The sequence below is a fragment of the Salvelinus sp. IW2-2015 genome, linkage group LG28 (assembly GCF_002910315.2).
Source record: "Salvelinus sp. IW2-2015 linkage group LG28, ASM291031v2, whole genome shotgun sequence".
In the NCBI taxonomy this organism is placed as follows: Eukaryota; Metazoa; Chordata; class Actinopteri; order Salmoniformes; family Salmonidae; genus Salvelinus; species Salvelinus sp. IW2-2015.
Genome location: NC_036868.1, coordinates 8,441,432 through 8,463,991, shown reverse-complemented (window position 1 = coordinate 8,463,991; position 22,560 = coordinate 8,441,432). Strand labels below are relative to the sequence as shown.

Genomic DNA, 22,560 nt, shown 5'->3' with positions numbered 1-22,560 from the left:
TGAGCCAAGCCTTCAATACTGGGTAAGCCTACAAGGTAGGGAGGGATGTATTTTCTGTTTGTTAAGCTTGACAGTCTATTTATTGTGGTGTTGAAAACCCAAACCATAATATTAAAGTGCCCAAAGTCAGTATGCTTTGTTTATATGGTGCATTGACATTTGTTACATATATTTTATATTATTATAAATATGCCATCAAAATGTAGAACATCTGATTTCCCCCTAGCTGATCATTGTCTGCAGCTAACTCAGATCGCAGTGTAGAGGGAGAGGGAGCTCATCTGTGGTGGCATGTGCCACACAAGTGGCAAAGTTGATATCCAAGTTTATAAACACAGGGTCGCTACAGTTATTGTTTTTCATTGTATGAGGGGGAGGGTCTTCAATTTATTTTATGACACCTTTAGTTGGACTAGCCCYCTCYYCAGTAAATTTTGATCTGTCCCTAATACAAGTTTCATGTGCAGTTGTTCCCAGTGTGTGTTATCAATGGAGGGCGCCAGTGGTCTGTGTATCTTTCATTTCAGTAGAATGAAGAAGATACTGAAGATACAGTAGCCTGGATGAGGCAGTGATTTAGGACTACTATGGATACATATCTAGCTTCTGTGAAATTTGAAGTGACATGAATAAAATAGTTACCACCTCTGAATTATCACGTTGAATATAAACCCAAAAGACACAAACTAAGTTACATTCCAAGAGAGGCTAAGTGTTTTTTAATTAAACCATGAATTATTTATTACATTACCTCACTGAGGACTTAATTGGAATGTTAATTCAAATGACACCCCACAAAGGAATTTTCTGCAAATCATTTGAAATAACAGGACCATTCACAACGCTACTACACTAGGTGGGTATCAGATATTTCTTAGTCTAAATGGGTATGACTGTTGAGAAATCACTTTGTAAGACAATTGTGTTTGGGGCAGCTGATCTACAGAATTTCATATTAATTTATGATTTTTTCTAGATCTCGAGACATTCATTGGCCGCTTTGGCGAGCAATACATCCGCAATGGATTGTGTGTAAATCGGTACTAACAGGCTGATCTACAAATAATAATGAGTAGTTAGGTGATCAGTCAGATCAGTCAGCWGGCAGTTTCCAACTGCAACGCAGTCGATGTAGCACAAGCCCATTCACTCTTCAGTCCCAGACGTCTTCTTCTGAGAGAGGACCAGATCCTTTACCTCGCTGGTTAGGGAGACCAGTTCCTTCCAGATGGCCTCTGCCTCGTCCCCCTCCTCTGGGTTCTCTCCCTCCCCCTGCTTTTTCCCCTGGCTCTGGATCACCAACCTCTTAACCACCAGACCCTGGTAGCCCGTCAGCAGCCTGTGCTGCTCCTGGAACAACCACACCCGTCCAAAAGCTTCAGTATGACGTCATCTTAAAAATGGTGTCAATTGTAAACAGGTTACAATGTAAGTGTTGCAGAAACAGATCACCATAGGTCCCCCATAGAGCTAATCAAAAACATCCCAATAACATTAAAGGCTGCAAATATACACCATTATAACTATTACTGGTATAATAACACTAGCAATTTAGTATAATGTATAATCAATGAGAACCAAGGAGAAAAKGAGCAGTACCTCAGAGACGCGGCCCACCAGAGTCCCTATGATCTGGGGGACACAGCGTCCGGGGGCGTGCAGCATGCAGTGGGTGCTGGCCTGGAAGAGCAATACACTGGTCAGGTGGAGAATCAGGGCTGGGTCCTCAGTCTCCTTCAGCTGCTCTATCAGAGCCTGGCGGTGCAGGAACAGGGCCTGTCTATAGGAACCAGAACAACACACACTGCCCAGTCAGCCAACAATGTGTAGCACCTCAGACAATGACCCARGTCCATGATTATAGACAAGGTATATGCTTGGACTTAAATTTTCCCCCTTTACCTTTCTCTTTTCTTGTCTCCCTTCTTCAGCATGAATCCACACACCTCAACTGCCATTTCTATATTGGTTACAAAATCTTCAATTGTCTGAAAATAAAATATCAATAGTGTCAGAAAAGTTTTCCATGCGCATGATACATATATGAGAGAGCAATCTCAAAGTACTTTTCTTTGTTTAATAACATCTGCAATGATAAGTAGTAAACCTCCATCAACTGAATGAACATAACTTACCTTTCCATTCAGACTGTTGTGCACTTTCATAAGAGGCCCTTTGGTTTCCACTGGAAACATTCCTAATATCTTCACTCTGACCTAAAGGGAGATATATTGACATGCATTGTGACATTTGGGAATGTGCAGTACATGGATGAAGCCTCACTAAAGTTCTCGACCAACAGGATTGAACAGGCTTGGAATGACAAGCTGAGAGGAGAGCTAACCTCATTGGTGATAGAGTTGGGATTCTCTGCTGACATCATGAGTTCAGCTGCCATGAAATTCACCAGGATGTTGGTGACGTCCGTGCACACTGTCTTCAGGACGTACTTGGCAATGTGGACCTGGGTCTCATCTGTGGACTCAAATAATGATGGATCAGTTGATGTTTATGCTGCATTACTAGGTTTTTCATTCAATGAGGATTACCTGTACTTCTGTAGGAGTTAAATAAAGCGGTTTACCAGAGAAGAGCTTGGTCCCTTTCTCAAAGAGCCTGATGTTGTTGTACAGGTTGGAGAGCTCCTCCTGGAAGTCTTTCACGCTTCTCTTCTTTGTCACCCCGGTCGTGGAGCTAGTGGAAGACATGAACACAGTCCGAACCACCTCCTGGTAGGTCTTAGTCAAAGGCCTGCAGACAGAGCAAGACTCTTGCATGTTAAAACTGGCACATTGATGCACAGTATTTATTTTGTGTATTGAGTAAAGGGGTTAAAACATTGTGCTTGAAAGTGATTGTGACTGATCGTTGAGTGTGACAGGAATCCCTACCTTACTAAATGCTCCGCCAACTCAGAGAGGATTTCTTCGGGGCAGTCACACACTCTCTCTTCTAGGACAGCAGTGATCTCCTCCAGGGCCATGAAGGGGACTTCAGTCTGCTTGTTACGATCTGCAAAATATATAATTGTCCTTAATTGGGGTACTACAGTTACCTTGGTCTTACACTAACAGGCTTAATCACCCAGGGGAGCAATCTCCTCCAACACAACTGTTAAGATCTCATTACAGAGGACTACCTCACTGAACAAACAATGTAATACTGTACATTAATTGACATAGGGTTTTATTGTGCACACCCACAATAACTTCAGCCTGTGATCCAAACAGGACCAGTGCTACATAGTGAATTCATTGTGGAACCCAGGCAACATAATGACTGTAGTCATACTTTGTGGGGTGACTGCTGTCTCCTCATCACTGTCATCGTCCCTCCTGCCCTTCTTCTTGGTTTTGCGTATCCTGACCTCTCTGGCATTGCATCCTCCACCACCTCCTTTACTGCCACTGCCCTCTAGGAAGCAAAACAATATCAGAGTCAAACAATTAATTAACACTCTCTGCAGGGTCTGCAGCAAGCAGATGTGTCTGGTTCAGGGTTGCAGTATTTTTAACCTAACTTCCATTTTTCCTGAAAAACGGATGTGGGGTCTCCACTCAGGCGTCTTTTTACACCTGCTACGTTAGGTTAATTAATGAATAACGGGGAATTGACCAGGAGTCAAATCTCACCAACTACCCAGCAGAAAATACCTGGGCTTAGAAGAGTTTATCATGTCTAGTTGATAACCTAACAGACATTTTCTAGAGGGATTACAATGAGGCCTGGCCTGTACTACCTGTAGTCTTTTTCCTCCTCTCCGTCTCCCTCTTCTCCTTTTTGGAGGGGGCTGTATTTTCTGTCATCATAGCGCCTTGCTTGAGATCGTCTTCAGTTATCAGGAAAACAGGGTTGTTCTTGGCTTCCTGAAAGAGAACAGCATGGAATTGATGAAGTGGAAAGGAGACACTTTAATTTACTGACTTTACTGTCGCCATGGGGACATTTTGTTAGTGTCATGTACACGTTTAAAGTCGTGTTTAAATACAAACCAAATTGACAAAACAACTTTCACACAACAGTTACATACCAATAAAAAGAGACTCGCCTGCTGGCCTTACTGGGTCGAAAGGAACATTAGCTCGAGCTATTTAGGAGGGATATCACACCTGGCACAAATTATTGTCTAGTTCTGTTTTTCATGCCGTGGGGTAGGCCTGGTGGTATACTGTATTTTATGATATACCGGTATTGATGCAGGGACCGGTTTGGGTTTTTACTTTACCTTCTATACCGGTATTTGAATGTTTGGTTTGTTAAATGTGATGCCATGTGTAATATCAATTTGTATAGTTTACTTTGCTACTTGAGTCATCTCTCTCCACTTTCTCTCCGTGCCACTTTCCACAGACCTAGCCACGCCCCCCGTCACTCAAGGAGCGCATTTGATGTTCCTCAACCACGAGACACTTGCGTTCAGTCTGCTTGGTCAATGCAGCACATGCAACAATGTTCATGACAACAATGCTGTTTTCACTTTTAATATAAATACACTAGCGTTCTATAATGACACTATTAGTTTGTGTTTCTTAAATCAGCAAACAGCTAGTTTGTCTTTTCTTAGCAAGTTGCCCTAAATCTTGTGAGACGCTAATTGTTAGCCGCCAATGCTAGCTAATAAATGTACCGAGTAAGAGCAAACGTAGCTAGCTAATACAGCCTGATAATACCAGTGATTGTGTAGACCTAAATCAGCATGTTGTTTGTGCAACAGTATCTTCTAAATCAAAGAGGAATACGCAAAGCAAGAATATGTTAGCTACATGAAGTTGCTAAGAAAAAACATGCAATGTAGCCGAAGCTTATAGAGTCCCCTAGGAAACACTTATCAACACTTTAGTTCCTACCCTGTCACAATAACTTCTCCCTGGCATTTTAATTCATTGTCATCTCAAACACTCTATTCAAAGTGCCTACTATTATATTCTAACTATAGAATTAGAATAGTCATTCTATTTCCATGATTCCAACAGTTTCTCTAATTCGCAAGTCAAATCGCAATTGCAACATTAGGCTAAAAATAAGTCCTAGATTATTTGCCCATATCGTGCAGCCCTACATGTGGAAATTCTCTCAATTGAGCAGTGGTAAGTAAAAATACTTTAAAGTACTACTTAAGTCTTTTGGTTTCTGTGCTTTACTTGACTCTTTTTGACAACTTTTACTTCACTATATTCCTAAAGAAAATACTGTACTTTTTACTCCATACATTTTCCCTGACACCTAAAAGTAAATTTTGAATGCTTAGCAGGACAGGAAAATGGTCCAATTCACACAATTGTCCAGAGAACATCCCTGGTCATCTACTACCTCTGATCTGGAGGACTCACTAAACACAAATGCTTTGTTTGTTAAATGATGTCTGAGTGTTGGAGTGTGCCTGCCCCTGGCTATCCATAAATGTAAAAAAAAAAATAATGAACAAGAAAAGGGTGACATTTGGTTTGCTTCATATAAGGAATTTGAAATTATTTATACTTTTACTTTTGATACTTAAGTATATTTAAAAACRAATACTTTTAGACTTTTACTCATGTAGTATTTTACTGGGTGACTTGAACTTGAGTAATTTTCTATTAACATATCTTTACTTTTACTCAAGTATGGCAATTGGGTACTTTTTCCACCGCTGCAACTGAGTACAGGAAATGCAGAAATTATAAAAGTACTGAAATTAGTTTTGGTTGAAGTTTAATTGAACAGTATAAAACAGTCAGAATGGAGAAAGACTCACTTAGAATGTATATGTTGCCACCCTAGGATCACTCACTACTCATAGAGCAAATGTACAACTTTTATTATTCAAAAACTAAAAATACCGTCAAACCGTCCAATTTAAAAAAAAATATTGTGATATAATATTTTGGCCACATCGCCCAGCCCTACCGTGGTGCCCTATACCTGCACCCAGAGGTGAGTAGTTCAAAGACACAGCTATACACGGAGCGTACAACTCATTAAGAACACCTTCCTAATATTGAGTTGCACCTCCACCCCCTTTACCATCAGAACAGCCTCAATTCGTCAGGGCATGGACTCCATAAGGTGTCGAAAGCATTCCACAGGGATGCTGGCCCATGTTGACCCTAATGCTTCCCACAGTTGGGTCAAGTTGGCTGGATGTCCTTTGGGTGGTGTACCATTCTTGATACACACAGGTAACTGTTAAGCGTGAAAAACCCAGCAGTGTCGCAGGTCTGGAAACAAACCGGTGCGCCTGGCACATACTATAATACCACGTTCAAAGGCAATTCAATATTTTGTCTTGCCCATTCACCCTCTGAATGGCACACACACACAATCCATGTATCAGGGCTTAAAAATCCTTCTTTATCCTGTCTCCTCCCCTTCATCTACACTGATTGAAGTGGATTTAACAGGTGACATATATAAGGTATAATAGCTTTTACATGGATTCACCTGGTCAGTCTCATGGAAAAAGCAGGTGTTCTTAATGTTTTGTACAATAAGTGTATCTCCATCTCAAAAGACAATGACAATCTGCCCATCAGGTAACTTCATGACAGGTGTGATATACCTTCTGAGCTTTATGCTGCATGGTTTCCTCAAAGAGACAAAGACAGTTGCTGATGAACTTCTCGCTGACCACCACGGTGTCTCCCAGGACCCTGGCAGTCGACTGCACATTGGTCGTTCTCATGGCCTCGTTGATTATGATGCCAACATCCTCCATGGACAGACAGCTGGGCAGAATGGGCTACAAGTCAAAAGCAGGGGGAGCACATGTGACACTGTGACTCAAGAAAATGAGATGATTGTATATACAGTGCATTCAGAAAGTATTCAGACCCCTTGACTTTTTCCACAATTTGTTATGTTACAGCCTTATTCTAAAATGTATTACCCCATAACGACAAAGCAAAAACAAGGTTTTAGAATAATAAAAAAACAGAAAACATAAATATCACATTTACATAAGTATTCAGACCCTTTACTCAGTACTTTGTTGAAGCACCTTTGGCAGCGATTACAGCCTCGAGTTTTCTTGGGTATGACGCTACAAGCTTGGCACACCTGTATTTTGGAAGTTTCTTCCATTCTCTGCAGATCCTCTAAAGCTTGGTTAGTTTGGATGGGTAGTGTCGCTGCACAGCTATTTTCAGGTCTCTCCAGAGATGTTCGATGAGGTTCAAGTCCGGACTCTGGCTGGGCAACTCAAGGACATTCAGAGACTTGTCCCGAAGCCACTCCTGCGTTATCTTGGCTGTGTGCTTAGGGTCGTTGTCCTGTTGGAAGGTGAACCGTCGCTCTGGAGCAGGTTTTCATCAAGGATCTCTCTGTACTTTGCTCTGTTCATCTTTCCCTCGATCAAGACTAGTCTCCCAGTCTCTGCCCCTGAAGAACGTCCCCACAGCATGATGCTGTCACCACCATGCTTCACCGTAGGGATGTTGCCTGGTTTCCTCCAGACGTGACGCTTGGCATTCAGGCCAAAGAGTTCAATCTTGGGTTCATCAGACCAGAGAATTTTGTTTCTCATGGTCTGAGAGTCCTTTAGGTGCCTTTTTGGCAAACTCCAAGCAGGCTGTTATGTACCTTTTACTGAGCAGTGGCTTCCGTCTGGTCACCTTACCATAAAGGCCTGATTGGTGGAGTGCTGCAGAGATGGTTGTCCTTCTGGAATGTTCTCCCATCTCCACAGAGGAACTCTAGAGCTCTTTCAGAGTGACCATCGGGTTCTTGGTCACCTGCCTGACCAAGGCCCTTCTCCCCCGATTGTTCAGTTTGGCCGGGCGGTCAGCTCTAGGAAGTCTTGGTGGTTCCAAACTTCTTCCATTTAAGAATGACGGGGGCCACTGTGTTCTTTGGGACCTTCAACACTGCAGAAATGTTTTGGTACCCTTCCCCAGACCTTTGTCTCGACACAATCCTGTCTCGAAGCTCTACCGACAATTCCTTCGACATATTTCAGTTGTATTTTTTTATATAAATTGGCAAAAATGTTTTTGCTTTGTCATTAGGGGGCAGTGTGTGTAGATTGATGAGGGAAAAAACGATTTAATACATTTTAGAATAAGGCTGTAACGTAACAATGTGAAAAAGTCAAGGGGTCTGAATACTTTCCGAAGGCACTGTATATTTTAAACTTGACAGGTTAGTTACTGAGCAAAATCAACAAATTATGCTATAAATCATTTTTGTGATTTGGCAGAGAACGATTGATAAAGCAGGTTGGTATGGACCTGCACATCGGCCCATGTGGCAGAGTTGACAGCCTCCTCCACAGAAGCCTCCACCTGGTCTACCAGGGCCTGGCCTACACAGGCTGCCCTGAGAAACAGCAGCTTGCTGGACTTGAAACGTTTCTTGATGTAGCTCACTGGGTCAGGGATGCCAAGTCTGATCAAAGAATCAAACTCTGTGTGGAGAGAACAGAGGACATATTTGAGGGTACAAATCAGGTTTTACGCAGATTTCCAGTATGGAAATTATGAAAAAGAAATATTGCAACCAATAAGCTTAGTATATCCCCTAAATAATCAAAGGTGGGAGTACCTAAATAGCCATTCTGCTTGAGGAAGGAGTCCACCCAGGCATTCTGTGTTTTGGAGTAGATGTCAGGGATGTAGACAGCTTTGTCCTGCCGGCCCCCCACCACAGTGCCTTTCAGACGGCCAGTATTCACCAGCTCCTCCAAAACAGCTGGGGACCAAAAGTTAGCTGAACTATAGCATGACATACAACAATAGCATGACATACAAGTATTTGATTGATTAGGCGTACTCAAAACATTGTTTGTACAGAACACACAGATAAAATCATTATACACCCAAAACACAGTACAGTACTGACAATTCAGCTTGGTCTGAATTTTAAAACAACAGAAGGAACAGCTACTTACAGTAGAGAAGATGTTCCTGAAAACCATAGACGCCAATCACATTACCAACTGGTGTTGGCCTACAAAAGGAACTCAAAGGAATTAAGTATTAGGAGCAGGGCGGGGGAAAAAACTAAGATTGTGTTGGTTAAAAAAGCAAGACAGGTAGGGATTGGTATGGAACATACCGAGTCACTGCACTGAAAAGCCCACGGATGCGAGCTCCATGGCGAGAGACAAATGCAGGGGTAAATAAGACTCCCCTGTTGTACTCATCCATCTGGCCTTGGATGACTTTCCCAAGACGCTTCGACAGCTCCTACGAGACACAGCATAGCACACAATCAGACAAAGTGGTTAACATTTCAGATAACTGTGTGTACAGGTCCATACATGCACCTCAAGCTGAAACTCAAGCTACCGACAAAGCACACAGATACTTAACTTTCAAAAGACTATTGATATCAAAGTATAAACATGATAAAAAACAGATMTTTTCTGTAAGCATCACCTCAAATATAGAAGAGGTAAATGGTATTGACAAGGAGACAGAGGTGGTTCTAGACTCACGGTTAGTGCTATCCGGTATCCTTGGGACGTCCCTACCCTAAACACTAACCCTTACCTTAGGCATTTTGAATTTCAACTTAAATGGGGTGACGTCAGAGTTGGGACATCCCAAGGACCACGTTTAGACTTTTTTCCCCTTGCCTCACCTCAGTCAGGAAGTCCCCTGGAAGGTCATAGTTTTTACATAGTTCTGGGATGTTCACAAAGCCTGCCTCTTGTAGTTTATCATTCACCTCCTCAGAAACTCGATTCAGGTAGTTTCTAGAAGACAGGGGGAATTCAGAACAAATCTAATAGCCCAGTAGCTGACAGCACTACAATGAAAAAATGTGTTGTGTGAAAAGTCCTACTCACTCATCGATAAGCTGCCCCAGCACCAGTTGAACGCTTTTATCAGATCTTGCAATGTCATTTGCTCTGGCCTCAACATGAACCCAATCAACGTTGATAACCTGTAAACAATAATAAAAAAGCATTATTGTCAGAAACATTTAACTACAGTGCTACAAACTAGAAAGAGGAATTAGTAGTACTGCAGAATGACACACACCTTCTGTAGGTCCACAATGTTGACCCGACCTTTGGAAAGCAGAAACAAGATTWTTWTTTTTTTTAAATCTACGTCACCATAATAGTATTATATATGTATAGTTGAAGTCGGAAGTTTACATACACTTAGGTTGGAGTCATTAAAACTCGTTTTTCAACCACTCCACAAATTTCTTGACAACAAACTATAGTTTTGGCAAGTCGGTTAGGACATCAACTTTGTGCATGACAAGTAATTTTTCCAACAATTGTTTACAGACAGCAGCAAAGGACCTTGTGAAGATGCTGGAGGAAACAGGWACAAAGGTATCTATATCCACAGTAAAATGAGTCCTATATCGACATAACCTGAAAGGGCGCTCAGCAAGGAAGAAGCCACTGCTTCAAAGCCACCATAAAAAAAAGGTAGACTACGGTTTGCAACTGCACATGGGGACAAATATCGTACTTTTTGGAGAAATGTCCTCTGGTCTGATGAAACAAAAATATAACTGTTCGGCCATAATGACCATCGTTATGTTTGGAGGAAAAAGGGGGAGACTTGCAAGCCAAAGAACACCATCCCAATCGTGAAGCACGGGGTGGCAGCATCATGTTGTGGAGGTGCTTTGCTGCAGGAGGGTCTGGTGCACTTCACAAAATAGATGGCATCACGAGGAGGTAAATTATGTGGATATATAGAAAGAACATCAAGACATCAGTCAGGAAGTTAAATCTTGGTCGCAAATGGGTCTTCCAAATCGACAATGACCACAAGCATACTTCCAAAGTTGTGGCAAAATGGCTTAAGGACAACAAACTCAAGGTATTGGAGTGGCCATCACAAAGCCCTGACCTCAATCCTAAAGAAAATGTGTGGGCAGAACTGAAAAAACATGTGTGAGCAAGGAGGCCTACAAACCTGACTCAGTTACACCAGCTCTGTTAGGAGGAATGGGCCAAAATTCACCCAACTTATTGTGGGAAGCTTGTGGAAGGCTACCCAAAATGTTTGACCCAAGTTAAATCATTTAAAGGCAATGCTACCAAATACTAATTGAGTGTATCTAAACTTCTGACCCACTGGGAATGTGATGAAAGAAATAAAAGCTGAAATAAATCATTCTCTCTACTATTATTCTGACATTTCACATTCTTAAAATAGAGTGGTGATCCTACCAGTGAATTTTTACTAGGATTAAATGTCAGGAATTGTGAAAAACTGAGTTGAAATGTATTTGGCTAAGGTGTATGTAAACTTCCGACTTCAACTGTGTGTGTGTGTGTGTGTGTGTGTGTATATATACAAATAAGAATTTGTTCTTAACTGACTTGCCTAGTTTAAATTTTAAATATATATATACATATACACACATACATATACATACATATACATATTTAAAATTTAAACTAGGCAAGTCAGTTAAGAACAAATTCTTATTTACAATGACGGCCTACACCGGCCAAACCCAGACGATGCTGGGCCAATTGTGCTCCGCCCTATGGGGCTCCCAATCACGTCCGGTTGTGATACAGCCTGGAATCGAACCAGGGTGTCTGTAGTGAAGCCTCTAGCACTGAGATGCAGTGCCTTAGACCGCTRCGCCACTCGGGAGCTATGTAGGCAATTTAGCAGACGCTTTTATCCAAAGCGACTTAGTCATGCGTGCGTATATTTTACATAAGGGTTGTCCTGGGAAAATAAACTACTACCCCGGCGTTGCAAGCACCAAGCTCTACCAACTAACTGAACTACAGAGGATGGTCTTTTACATAACCTTTTGTCCATGTCAATAAGTGTAGGTGTATGTTAAACCTTGAACATCTACGCAACCATGATCTGAGATGAATGAGTGCAACACTTTTTTCCTTGACGACAAAGGTATTGGAATCAGAAGAAGATTGCCTAGCCAACTGACCTCCATGGACGTAGAGCTCATCCCGTATCTCTCTACTGATTTGGGATGGGGTTATGTACTCTTTGCCATCAAGTGTGTGTACCACATCCAACTTCTTCTCTTCAACCAGCTTGGCAACGATTTCAATGCAGTTCCTCTCCGACAACCTGGGATGGATTTACAGTAGAAGGTATATTTAGACACAAGATCCTAGAATTTAGTTCTATATGAAATTCTATGCATTTAGTAAAAAGGCCTTTCTTTCCCGTGGGATGTTCTGGGATTCATCCAATAGCATTGAGGAGTTTACAGTCACGGGCTTCAACAATAAGTTCATAGAGGATGTTTTCCCCCACAGTGACCTTAAGAATGTATCCAACCACAAACCATGGATTACAAGCAGTATCCCTACTGGGCTAGAGCTACCTCTTACAAGGAACGGGTAACAGACATGGATGCATACAAGAAAGCCCACTACGACCTCCGACGAGACACCAAACATGGAAAAGGACAATATAGGAGGAAGGTGGAATCCTATTACACTGACTCCGACACTTGTTTTATTTGGCAGGGGTTGCAGACGATAACGGATTACACAGGGAAACCCAGTCATGAGTTGCCCAGCGATGCAGAACTCCCAAACAAGCTAAATGCCTTTTATGCTTGTGTTTCCGGATGACTGTGATCTCGCTCTCCGTGGCCGATGTGAGCAACCGTTTAAACAGGTTAACAATCACAAAGTGGAATACCTGCATGTGCAGACCAGCTGGCAAGTGTAAAATATATTTTCAATCTCTCCTTGTCCCAGTCTGTAATCCCAACATGTTTCAAGGTGATCACCATTGTCTCTGTTCCCAAGAGCACCAAGGTAACCTGCCTAAATGACTACCCTGCCCTGTAGGACTCACATCTTTAATTATGAAGTACTTTGAAAGGCTGGTCATGACACACATCAACACCATCATCCATGACACCCTAGACCCACACCAATTTGCATACCGCCCCAACAGGTCCACAGATGATGCAATCTCAATTGCACTTCACACTGCCCCCTCCCACCTGGACAAGAGGAGAAATAACTATGTGAGAATGCAGTTCATAGACTACAGCTCAGCATTCAACACCATAGTCCCCTCCAAGCTCATCACCAAGCTAGAGAGCCTGGGACTGAACCCCTCCCTCTGCAACTGGATCCTGGACTTCCTGATGGGCTGGCCCCAGGTGGTGAGAGTAGGCAACAACACCTCAGCCACACTGAACCGCAACACGGGGCCCCCTTAGGGGTGTGTGCTTAGTCCCCTCCTGTACTCACTATAGTGGATTGGATCGAGAGGGCTGTAATGGAGCGGCTCGATAGCTTCAAGTTCCTTGGCATCCACATCACTAAGGACTTACCATGGTCCACACACACCCACACAATCGTGAAGAGGGCATGGCAGCGCCTCTTCACCCTCAGGAAGCTGCAAAGATTTGGCATGTGCCCTCAGATCTCAAAAAGCTCTACTGCTGCACCATCGAGAGAGCATCTTGACTGGCTGCATCACCACTTGGTATGGCAAATGCACCGCCCTCGACCAAAGCGCTAGAGATAGTGCTGCGGACATCCCAGTACATCATTGGGGCCAAGCTCCCTGCCATCCAAGACCTCAAGATCAGTTAGTGTCAGAGAAAGGCCCCAAGAATTGCCAAAAACTTCAGCCACCCAAGCCATAGACTATTCCCTCTGCTACCATCTGGCAAACGGCACCAGAGCGTCAGCTCTGGGACAAACAGGCTTCGAGACAGCTTCTACCCCCAATGCATTAGACTGCTAAAAAAACACTCAAGTAGATTGAGACTTGTCCCGAAGCCACTACTGCTCTGTCTTGGCTGTGTACTTAGGGTCATTGTCCTGTTGGAAGGTGAACCTTCCCCCCAGTCTGAGCTCCGGACGCTCTGGAGTAGGTTTTCATCAAGGATCTCTGTCCTTTGATCYGTTCATTTTTCCCTCGATCAAGACTAGTCTCCCAGGCCCTGCAGCTAAAAAACATCCCCACAGCATGATGCTGCCAACACCATGCTTCACCGTAGGGATGGTGCCTGGTTTCCTCCAGACGTGATGCTTGGCATTTAGCCCAAAGACTTCAATCTGGTTTCATCAGACCAGATAATATTGTTTCTCATGATCTGAGTCTTTTAGGTGCCTTTTGGCAAACTCCAAGCGGGCTATTATATGCATTTTACTGAGGAGTGGCTTCCATCTGGCCACTCTACCATAAAAGCCTGATTGGTAGAGCGCTGCAGAGATGGTTGTCCTTCTATTTCAGTTGAAGGCATTCAGTTGTACAACTGACTAGGTATCCCCCTTTCCATTTCTGGAAGGTCCTCCCATCTCCACAGAGGAACTCTGGAGCTCTGTCAGAGTGACCATCGGGTTCTTGTTCACCTCCCTGACCAAGGCCCTTCTCCCCTGATTGCTCAGTTCGGCCGGGTGGCCAGCTCTACAAAAGGTCTTGGTGGTTCCAAACTTCTTCCAATTAAGAATGATGGAGGCCACTGTGTTCTTAGGGACCTTCAATGCTGCAGAAATGTTTTGGTACCATTCCCCAGATCTGTGCCTTGAGACACAATCCTGTCTCAGAGCTCTACGGACAATTCCTTCGACCTCATGGCTTGGTTTTTGCTCTGACATGCACTGTCAACTGTTGGACCTTATATAGACTGGTGTGTGCCTTTCCAAATCATGTCCAATCAATTGAATTTACCACAGGTGGATCTCAAGGATGATCAATGAAAACAGGATAAACCTGAGCTCAATTTCGAGTCTYATAGCAAAAGGTCTGAATACTTATGTACACTTCCATTTAAAAGTTTGGGGTCACTTAGAAATGTCCTTGTTTTTGGAAGATTTTGTCCATTAAAATAACATCAAATTGATCAGAAATACAGTGCAGACATTGTTAATGTTGTAAATGACTATCGTAGCTGGAAACAGCAGATTTTTTATGGAATATCTACATAGGCCCATTATCAGCAACCATCTCTCCTGTGTTCCAATGGCACGTTGTGTTAGCTAATCCAAGTTTATAATTTTAAAGGCTAACTGATCATTAGAAAACCCTTTTGCAATTATGTTAGCACAGCTGAAAACTGTTGTCTTGACTAAAGAAGCAACAAAACTGGCCTTTAGACTAGTTGAGTATCTGGAGCATCAGCATTAAACTTTCTTCTGAAACTTGTCAGTGTATTATTTTTCTGAGAAATGAAGGCTATTCCATGCGAAAAATTGCCAAGAAACTGAAGATCTCGTACAACAAACTGAAGATCTCGTACAACGCTGTGTACTACTCCCTTCACAGAACAGCGCAACCTGGCTCTAACCAAAATAGAAAGAGGAGTGGGAGGCCCTGAGGCACAACTGAGCAAGAGGACAAGTACATTAGTGTCTACATCATACCTAGTAACTCTGCAAATTGATCTCGTACTAGTACGCCCTGTATAGCTCCATTCTTGTATCGTGTTACTATTTTATTTGTAACTTTATCGTCGGGAAGGACTTGTATGCAAGCATTTCACGGTAAAGTCTACACCAGCTGTATTCGATGCATGTGACATAACGTTTACTATGTAACGTTACAAATCAAATTGTATCTGAAATGGCTAGATTTAGCAGCTGTTTCCTATAGAAGGCCAGAGGTTCTGTTAACATTACCTAACAGACTCTAGTTAACAGCTAGGTAATACAATATTAGTCCCGCTAAAAACTTATGCAAGAAGCCCGTAGGCACAGTTTATTTTTAAGTATGTTGTATTTGTTACACTAAAAAAAAAATGTACGTAGGCACAGATAGTTAGCTGGCTAACGATAGCTGTCCTGCTGGTTCAGCCCACCACACGTTCGCTCCAGTTAGCCAACTCGGACTGTAACGTTAGTTCTATGACTGCCCAGACATAAACAATCAACAAGTCAGTTATCTAGCTAGCTAACTTAGTAGTTACATCTGACTATAAAGTTCAGAGAAGCTAGCTAACGACTCGAGTATCGTTAGCTATTTTGGAATAGCCAGCTGGCTTTCGCTACCTCTGCACTGTGTCAGCAAACTGTGCTCTCTGGAAATCCGCTGCCAGACGTCTGATTTCTTCCCAGGCGGCTGCCATCGTATTTGTTGGTTTCTAAAACGATTCAACTACAGGTTTGCATGGGCGTTAATCTTCAACTCTATGGCTATATTTCTTGCTACTAGCTAAACCATGTTGTGCAAAGTACAATAACGTTAGCTAGTAGTGATTCACAAATTCACACGTCAACATAACAGTAACGTAATACGGAAAGCCCTAGAGTCCAAAAAGCACCAGAATTCCCCCACCCATTTTTTCCCGTAACCCCTCCTCCTTCCTCGCGTGTGACGTCACATAATTAAATTAATCATCATCTGGCACCTGCACGTCACATCTTTGGGAAAACATCGAACAAACACACCTTATTATACAGTCACACACACACACACACACAAAAAATCACGTTTGTACAATTTCACTGATTCACACATTTTATTAGCCTGTTAATATTATAATAGCCTAATTTCATAAAAACTGCTTGAGAGCAGGAAATGCAAGCTAGCTACAAATGGTTTGAGTATCCATTGTTGTAAATTACTCACTGGAAATCAGCCTACAAACAAATTGGCTTATTGAAAAATATGAAATTGTATGATTTCATCCTAATATGCAATGCTGTAGCCTACAGAAATTACAAGGAGGGAAATTCTGCAGCAAAACATGTTGGCAGTCTCCTTATATACATTATACTCCAAAATTAGGTGTCCTGGTTATCAGACAAGAGATCAGGCTACGTTTCAYRAGCTACCATAACATTGGTTGAACCACAACATTACAGAAGAAAATGAGCTATCAACCCTAAAACCAAGTGTCAAGGTTATTACAAACGTTATATTCCTTGTTCCTTTTAATGTAATCGTAGGCACGACGTGTGTGTTCGCCCAGAAATGGGACCTCTTTACATTGAAATGTCTGCGCCAGTCAAAATACTGCAGATACATTTCTTCGTCTGAATGTAACAGTGTGAGTTGGTTAGCTAGCTCTTTGGGGGAGAGGAAATTATCCACATGTATAAAGGCATCTCTAGGCACAGAGTTCTAATTGGCTTAAGAGCAATTAGCTCAGATCCAGCAGCTAGTGGGTTGTACAGCTTTTCAGTGATGTAATTTGTGAATTGAGTTCTCAAATGACAGATAGAATTTACAACTGGAAATTGTATTCAGGAAGTATTGATCATTGATGTGTTCTCTAAAGGTTTTTCCATAGGTGTGTTTATCGATGTGTTTGACCAATTCATACCTCGCCCTGGCATGGTCAGGGTTCCAGTTGCTCACAATCCAGCAGACCAATTTAGTTTTAATTGGCAATACGAAAGCTTCCCCCTCCTCTTGGCTGAATACAACTGACCCATAAGGCACTTCAATATCTGCATCTTGCCTATAATTCAAAGTCAAATTGAAAATATTTCCAAGACCTGGCTTTTTATAAGTGTGGGACGGGGACTCTAGATTCCTCCACACCCATTTTTGGAAAGGTGGGCACTGCTGCAATGGTGGTAGATTTGAGAAATCACTTTTTCTGTCTCTGTGATGGATGATGACCACATTTGACTTATTGTATAGGTCTCAGTCAGCTGTTAAAAAACAGCCATCAATATTGAAGCTGATTTCTCCATAATATCTGTCACACTCATGGGAGAGAGGGAACAGCTGCATGTGTCCAAATCATCGGAATGACCAGAAGGCCACAGGCTTATTTAAACTATGGTCTTATTATTAACCTCCTTTGWAATATCGTCAAGATGTTCTTCCTTCTGAATTGGTAATTTTGATGATTCAATGGGTCTTGCAAGTTATTTGGTGGTTTAATAATGTAACAATGCAGTAAATGTATTGGTTTTGTTTCGGTGTGTATATTTTCTCAGGTGATTATGCATTGTTTACCTTATAGCCTTTATATCACAAAAATCTGACACTATCTAATCACAGATGTCCAACATAGGAACATGTCTACTTATTTTAGCTTACATAGCAAGATCACAATCGATGCATAGGAAAAGATGATCAAATAGCCTAAGAAGCTCATACTGTAGGTTGATCATGATTGAATAATAACCTATAAACCAACTAATTTCATACATTACTAACAAATGAGAAGATTTACTGGTTAGAGAAACTCAGAGGATAATCAAATCATATAGGCTGCTGATTCATTATACAGTACTACTGTTGCTTTTACGTTTAAAAAGGCAATTTACAAACCATGCGCATCCCATTCATTCAACATCTATTAATCGCATTTGAGGAGGAAAGCGCACTGTGAATTAGGCTTCCTGTTTGATGTTGACCAATCGAGCATAACGATTTGCAAACAAAATCATGTTATTTTAATATCAAAGATGGTGGATAAATAAGAGAGTTTACTCTAACCATTTACCATTTWAAAAAATGGTCAAGGTTCCTGTCTGTGTAGGTGGGCGTTTCCTCTCTTACACGAGCCTGCTTTTCCCATGTGAGCATGCATTTCCCATGTGAGCTGATTCCTCCATAATATCTGTCACACTCATGGGAGAGAGGGAACAGCTGTTTCTGGTCTAGTTATTGTCCCCTCCCACTCGCCCCACTCGCTCCACACGCCCGCCCGACCAGAAAAAAAATTGCCAGTGAGATGTCTTGCACTGGGACTCCCCCTGGGGCAGTAGGTAGACCAGAATGGCCCCGCCCCGATCAGAAAAGGTTAGGGAGAGGGGTGTCTCGCTTTCTCCACCGTCTCTGTTCATATCAAACTAGGATACTTAAGCAATCTCTTTTCATATCAAACTAGGATACTTAAGCAATAGATTATGCGTAATAATGTGGCTACATGTCTGTAAATCTCACAGTTTGCCTGCAAGGGATGTACTAGCTGCCCATGAATAACAGTCTCGGTCAGGTGAATCTCCTCCACATGAGTGCCATGGCTCACTCTCCTGCCCCTTCAACTGTCAGTAGTTCATGCTGCACCAACACATAGAAGTTCAGTTTTACTTAAGAAAATGAACATGGCCAATAACAATACTAGCCTAGGACAATTAGGGCTAAAGCCCTTCAAACACAGGTCAAAACACCCATAAACTCATGCATCTGAGTAGGCTATAACTGGCAGAGCCATAACTAGGCTACATGTTACCTCTACATGCAATAGCTCTTCTACAATGAGCAGAACGGGCATCCTACAACGACCTGCCCTTACCGGGCACAAACCTAAAACAGGTAGGCTATATTTTCAAAATGACAATGAACCCCTCTATGGCCTACACTTTAAAGGCAACACTGTGGCTCATTTAACATCACTGGCGAACAGTAAACACATTAAACAATATTGTAGCAATCCTCGCTATATGAGCCATGTTATAATTCCCACCAAGTAGGTTAACTTAAGGATTGGAGTCTTTTTTTCAATTTTCACCTAAAATGACATCTAACTGCCTGTAGCTCAGGACCTGAAGCAAGGATATGCATATTCTTGATACCATTTGAAATGACACACTTTGAAGTTTGTGGAAATGTGAAATTAATGTAGGCGAATAATACACATTAGATCTGGTAAAAGAAAATACAAAGAAAAAAAAATGTTTTATTTTATTTTGTTGTAACCATCAGCTTTGAAATGCAAGAGAAAGGCCATAATGTATTATTCCAGCCCAGGCGCAATTTAGACTTTGGCCAGTAGCTGGCAGCAGTGTATGTGCAAAGTTTTAGACTGATCCAATGAACCATTGTATATCTGTTCAAAATGTTGTATCAAGACTGCCCAAATGTTCCTAATTGGTTTATTAATACATTTTGAAGTTCATAAWTGTGCACTCTCCTCAAACAATAGCATGATATTCTTTCACTGTAATAGCTACTGTAAATTGGACAGTGTAGTTAGATTAACTGCCCATATCAGATATGTCTATGTTGTGGGATTTTTTGTTGTTGCTTACAACCTCATGCTAATCACATTAGCCTACGTTAGCTCAACCGTCGCGCGGGGGGGGACACCGATCCTGTAGAGGTTAACCCTGTTGCTGCGATGGGTAGGATGTTTGCCTTTCAAGTCAGCGACCAGCATTTGCTTCCCTGAACAAAAAGACAAACACTTCTAAATGAATGACATGATTAATCTACCAGACTCTGGCATTTGTTCTTTTACATGAACTATCATCGCATTTGCATAGTAGAATAGAGTAGATTAGAGGTACAGTATTTGTAGGATTTAGGCATATGAGGCAAATTCTTTTGTAGGGTCCGGGGAAAAAATGGCATTTTATAAATGCCTTTCATGCAATTCTATGTATAATCCTAAAAAAACATTCCCAGTGGCACGTACCAACTCACCCAATGATGAAAATATTGAATAGCGGTGATGCATGGACGATGCACTCGTGCCAATAGTCGTGTCTCCCAATATCATAACCTTAGACAATGTGTTGCCATTACACATTATCATTATTTTTTCTATTTAGAATAGAGACAAACTTGTACAAAACACATTTTAGAGGTGTTTGGAGTCAACCCACCTGTCACTGTGGGAGAGAACTGGCCATTGCTGCCACTTTCTGGTATTGTAAAAAAGTATTTTTAAATACATTTCATTGATTGATTGATTGATATTACAGGATAATATGCTGTATTGGGCCATTAGTGGTTGCTTTTTGTTCTGTGGCCCACCTAAAACCTTTTTACATTTCTTGACCCTCTAAAATAAATGAAACTATGTTTTTTCTGTAGATACAATCCAGTCTGAATATGACCCAAAAGGAATATGCTGCAAGTGCATCTTGCTAATGCGTTCAGATCCATGGTTTGGGAAACACTGCCCTGGGCCTGTATCCACAAAGCGTCTCAGAGTAGGAGTGCTGATCTAGGATCAGGTCCCCATCTGTCCATATAGTTTTATTCGTTATGATCTAAAAGGCGATCTGCATTCATACTCTGAGAGGCTTTGTGGATATGGGCCCTGGTCTATAGACTCTCCCGTCTAGCTCTATAAAGAGTTCAAGTTAATGAACTGTGTTGAGATTTTACCCCGTTTAGATGAACTTGTAGTTTCCAAGTACAGACTCTGGAGGGCAGTAAAATACAAGTAATGTCTTTTCATTGACGTCTGCAGATGGCGTGAGGTAGCATTAAACCAGTCACAGCACTGTCATGGAAGCCCAAGATTAAGCTCTGAATAGGAAGCCACTATAATAAGTCTCAGTTGTCTAGGCTAGTAAGTACAGGTATGTAACAGACTCACAGACATTCTTATAAACTGTTTTTACACATTAAGTGTCACTGTGTTGGAAACCAATTATTGTCTTATTTTATGTAATGGTTATGGACCAACTAATAGTCTTAATTTCTGCGAAATCCCCCTTGAAGATAAGCATGGCTTTGACATTTGAGAGGATTTCGGTTGAATGGGAAAGCAGCAGCAGGAAAATGCCTCTGTCCTTATAGCCACTCTGAGATCTCTCTCCTTCTCTCTCCTCTCTCTCTCTCTCTCTCTCTTCTCTCTCCTCTTCTCTCTCTCTCTCTCTCTCTCTCTCTCTCTCTCTCTCTCTCTCTCTCTCTCTCTCTCTCTCTCTCTCTCTCTCTCTCCTCTCTCTCTCTCTCTCTCTCTCTCTCTCTCTCTCTCTCTCTCTCTCTCTCTCTCTCTCTCTCTCTCTCTCTCTCTCTCTCTCTCTCTCTCTCTCTTCCTCTCTCTCTCTCTCTCTTCTCTCTCTCTCTCTCTTCTCTCTCTTCTCTCTCTCCTCTCTCTCTCTCTTTCCCTCTCTTTCCCTCTCTCTCTCTCACCCTCTCTCCCTGCTCTCCTGATTAACCTGTGGGCCCTGCTGTGCCCAGTGTCAGCCAGTTCCATCCTCAGACAGAGCAATTTATTTTCACAGGGATTTTTTCAATTTTTTCTACTTCAAAATGGACTCCATTGGAGCCTACAGAGAGATCGGATAACTCTTAAGTACTCATATGTATGCTCGACTGTGCATCTAATTTACATATAGGATTTACAAAAGCAAAGTGCATGGTCTTTTCTCCCACCACAGAATGGAGCTCTGTTTGCATTACACAAACAACTAGTGCACCTCCTTTGCATTTGATCTAAATCGTCAAGGCACATTACTGTAGCAACGAGTGGAGGGTGCAGGTTAAAGGGGTCGATTTAGATAGGGGCTGCAGGTGGCTATTTCCTCTTTGTGTAAGACCACTCTCATATGTTTAGAATAAAATAGGACTGACCTTAGAGGAAAACAGGGAAAACATTCCGTCGTTGTAATACATTTTCTTTTGTATGTCAATGAGTACACATAGTATTATTGCTTTGTTTATTTTGTGGGAGAATGCTACAACCTTCTGCAATGTGATATGCCATCTGTATGGAGATGCCTTTTTTTGCATTTTCAGCAGGAGAGCATAATACTCTATTTAGTTCACACAGTATGACTCTATTTCAGCAAATGTGAGATACCACATTTTCTCTGCCTTAAAAGTCCAATTTAATAGAATTCCAAAAATAGATGTGTTTGACCTTATGTGGCACTGAGCACCTACAGGTTGTGGTGAATTGGACTACAATTAGAAGTGTACTCATTCAAGTTGGGCTCATCCTGCACCCGTGTAGCATACACTTCACTATTGTACCATAGCAACAGTCCGGATGACTGGGAACAATTTGCAC

General features: G+C 42.0%; 1 protein-coding gene and 1 pseudogene across 2 annotated transcripts; both read right to left on the bottom strand.

The window, feature by feature from the left end:
* Positions 1–687: 687 nt before the first annotated feature.
* On the bottom strand, positions 688–16,120 carry LOC111954024 (E3 UFM1-protein ligase 1). Of its 2 annotated transcripts, none has more exons than XM_023973518.2 (19): positions 15,899–16,120; positions 11,860–12,005; positions 9,963–9,991; positions 9,767–9,864; positions 9,559–9,673; positions 9,031–9,161; positions 8,864–8,922; positions 8,518–8,664; positions 8,205–8,380; positions 6,539–6,718; positions 3,740–3,866; positions 3,292–3,414; positions 2,892–3,012; positions 2,585–2,751; positions 2,345–2,475; positions 2,136–2,216; positions 1,903–1,988; positions 1,600–1,780; positions 688–1,350 (listed from the first exon to the last, which is right to left on the bottom strand). In XM_023973518.2, exons 1-19 carry the CDS (start codon positions 15,973–15,975, stop codon positions 1,147–1,149), a joined length of 2,379 nt encoding a protein of 792 aa, XP_023829286.1. In that variant the 5' UTR covers positions 15,976–16,120; the 3' UTR covers positions 688–1,146. The 2 variants fall into 2 exon arrangements, with proteins under 2 accessions (XP_023829286.1, XP_023829287.1); XM_023973519.2 differs by having other exon boundaries at positions 1,306–1,393.
* Positions 16,121–16,728: 608 nt separating this feature from the next.
* LOC111954076 (4-galactosyl-N-acetylglucosaminide 3-alpha-L-fucosyltransferase 9-like) lies at positions 16,729–17,591 on the bottom strand (annotated as a pseudogene).
* Positions 17,592–22,560: the final 4,969 nt, after the last annotated feature.

Coding starts and splice junctions, on each gene's coding strand:
- LOC111954024 (XM_023973518.2), bottom strand. CDS start 15,975: ATGGCAGCCGCCTGGGAAGAAATCAGACGTCTGGCAGCGGATTTCCAG. Junction 8,923..9,030: donor CTTTTCAGTGCAGTGACTCG/GTATGTTCCATA, acceptor TTCCTTTTGTAG/GCCAACACCAGTTGGTAATG. Junction 1,989..2,135: donor ACAACAGTCTGAATGGAAAG/GTAAGTTATGTT, acceptor TTTTATTTTCAG/ACAATTGAAGATTTTGTAAC.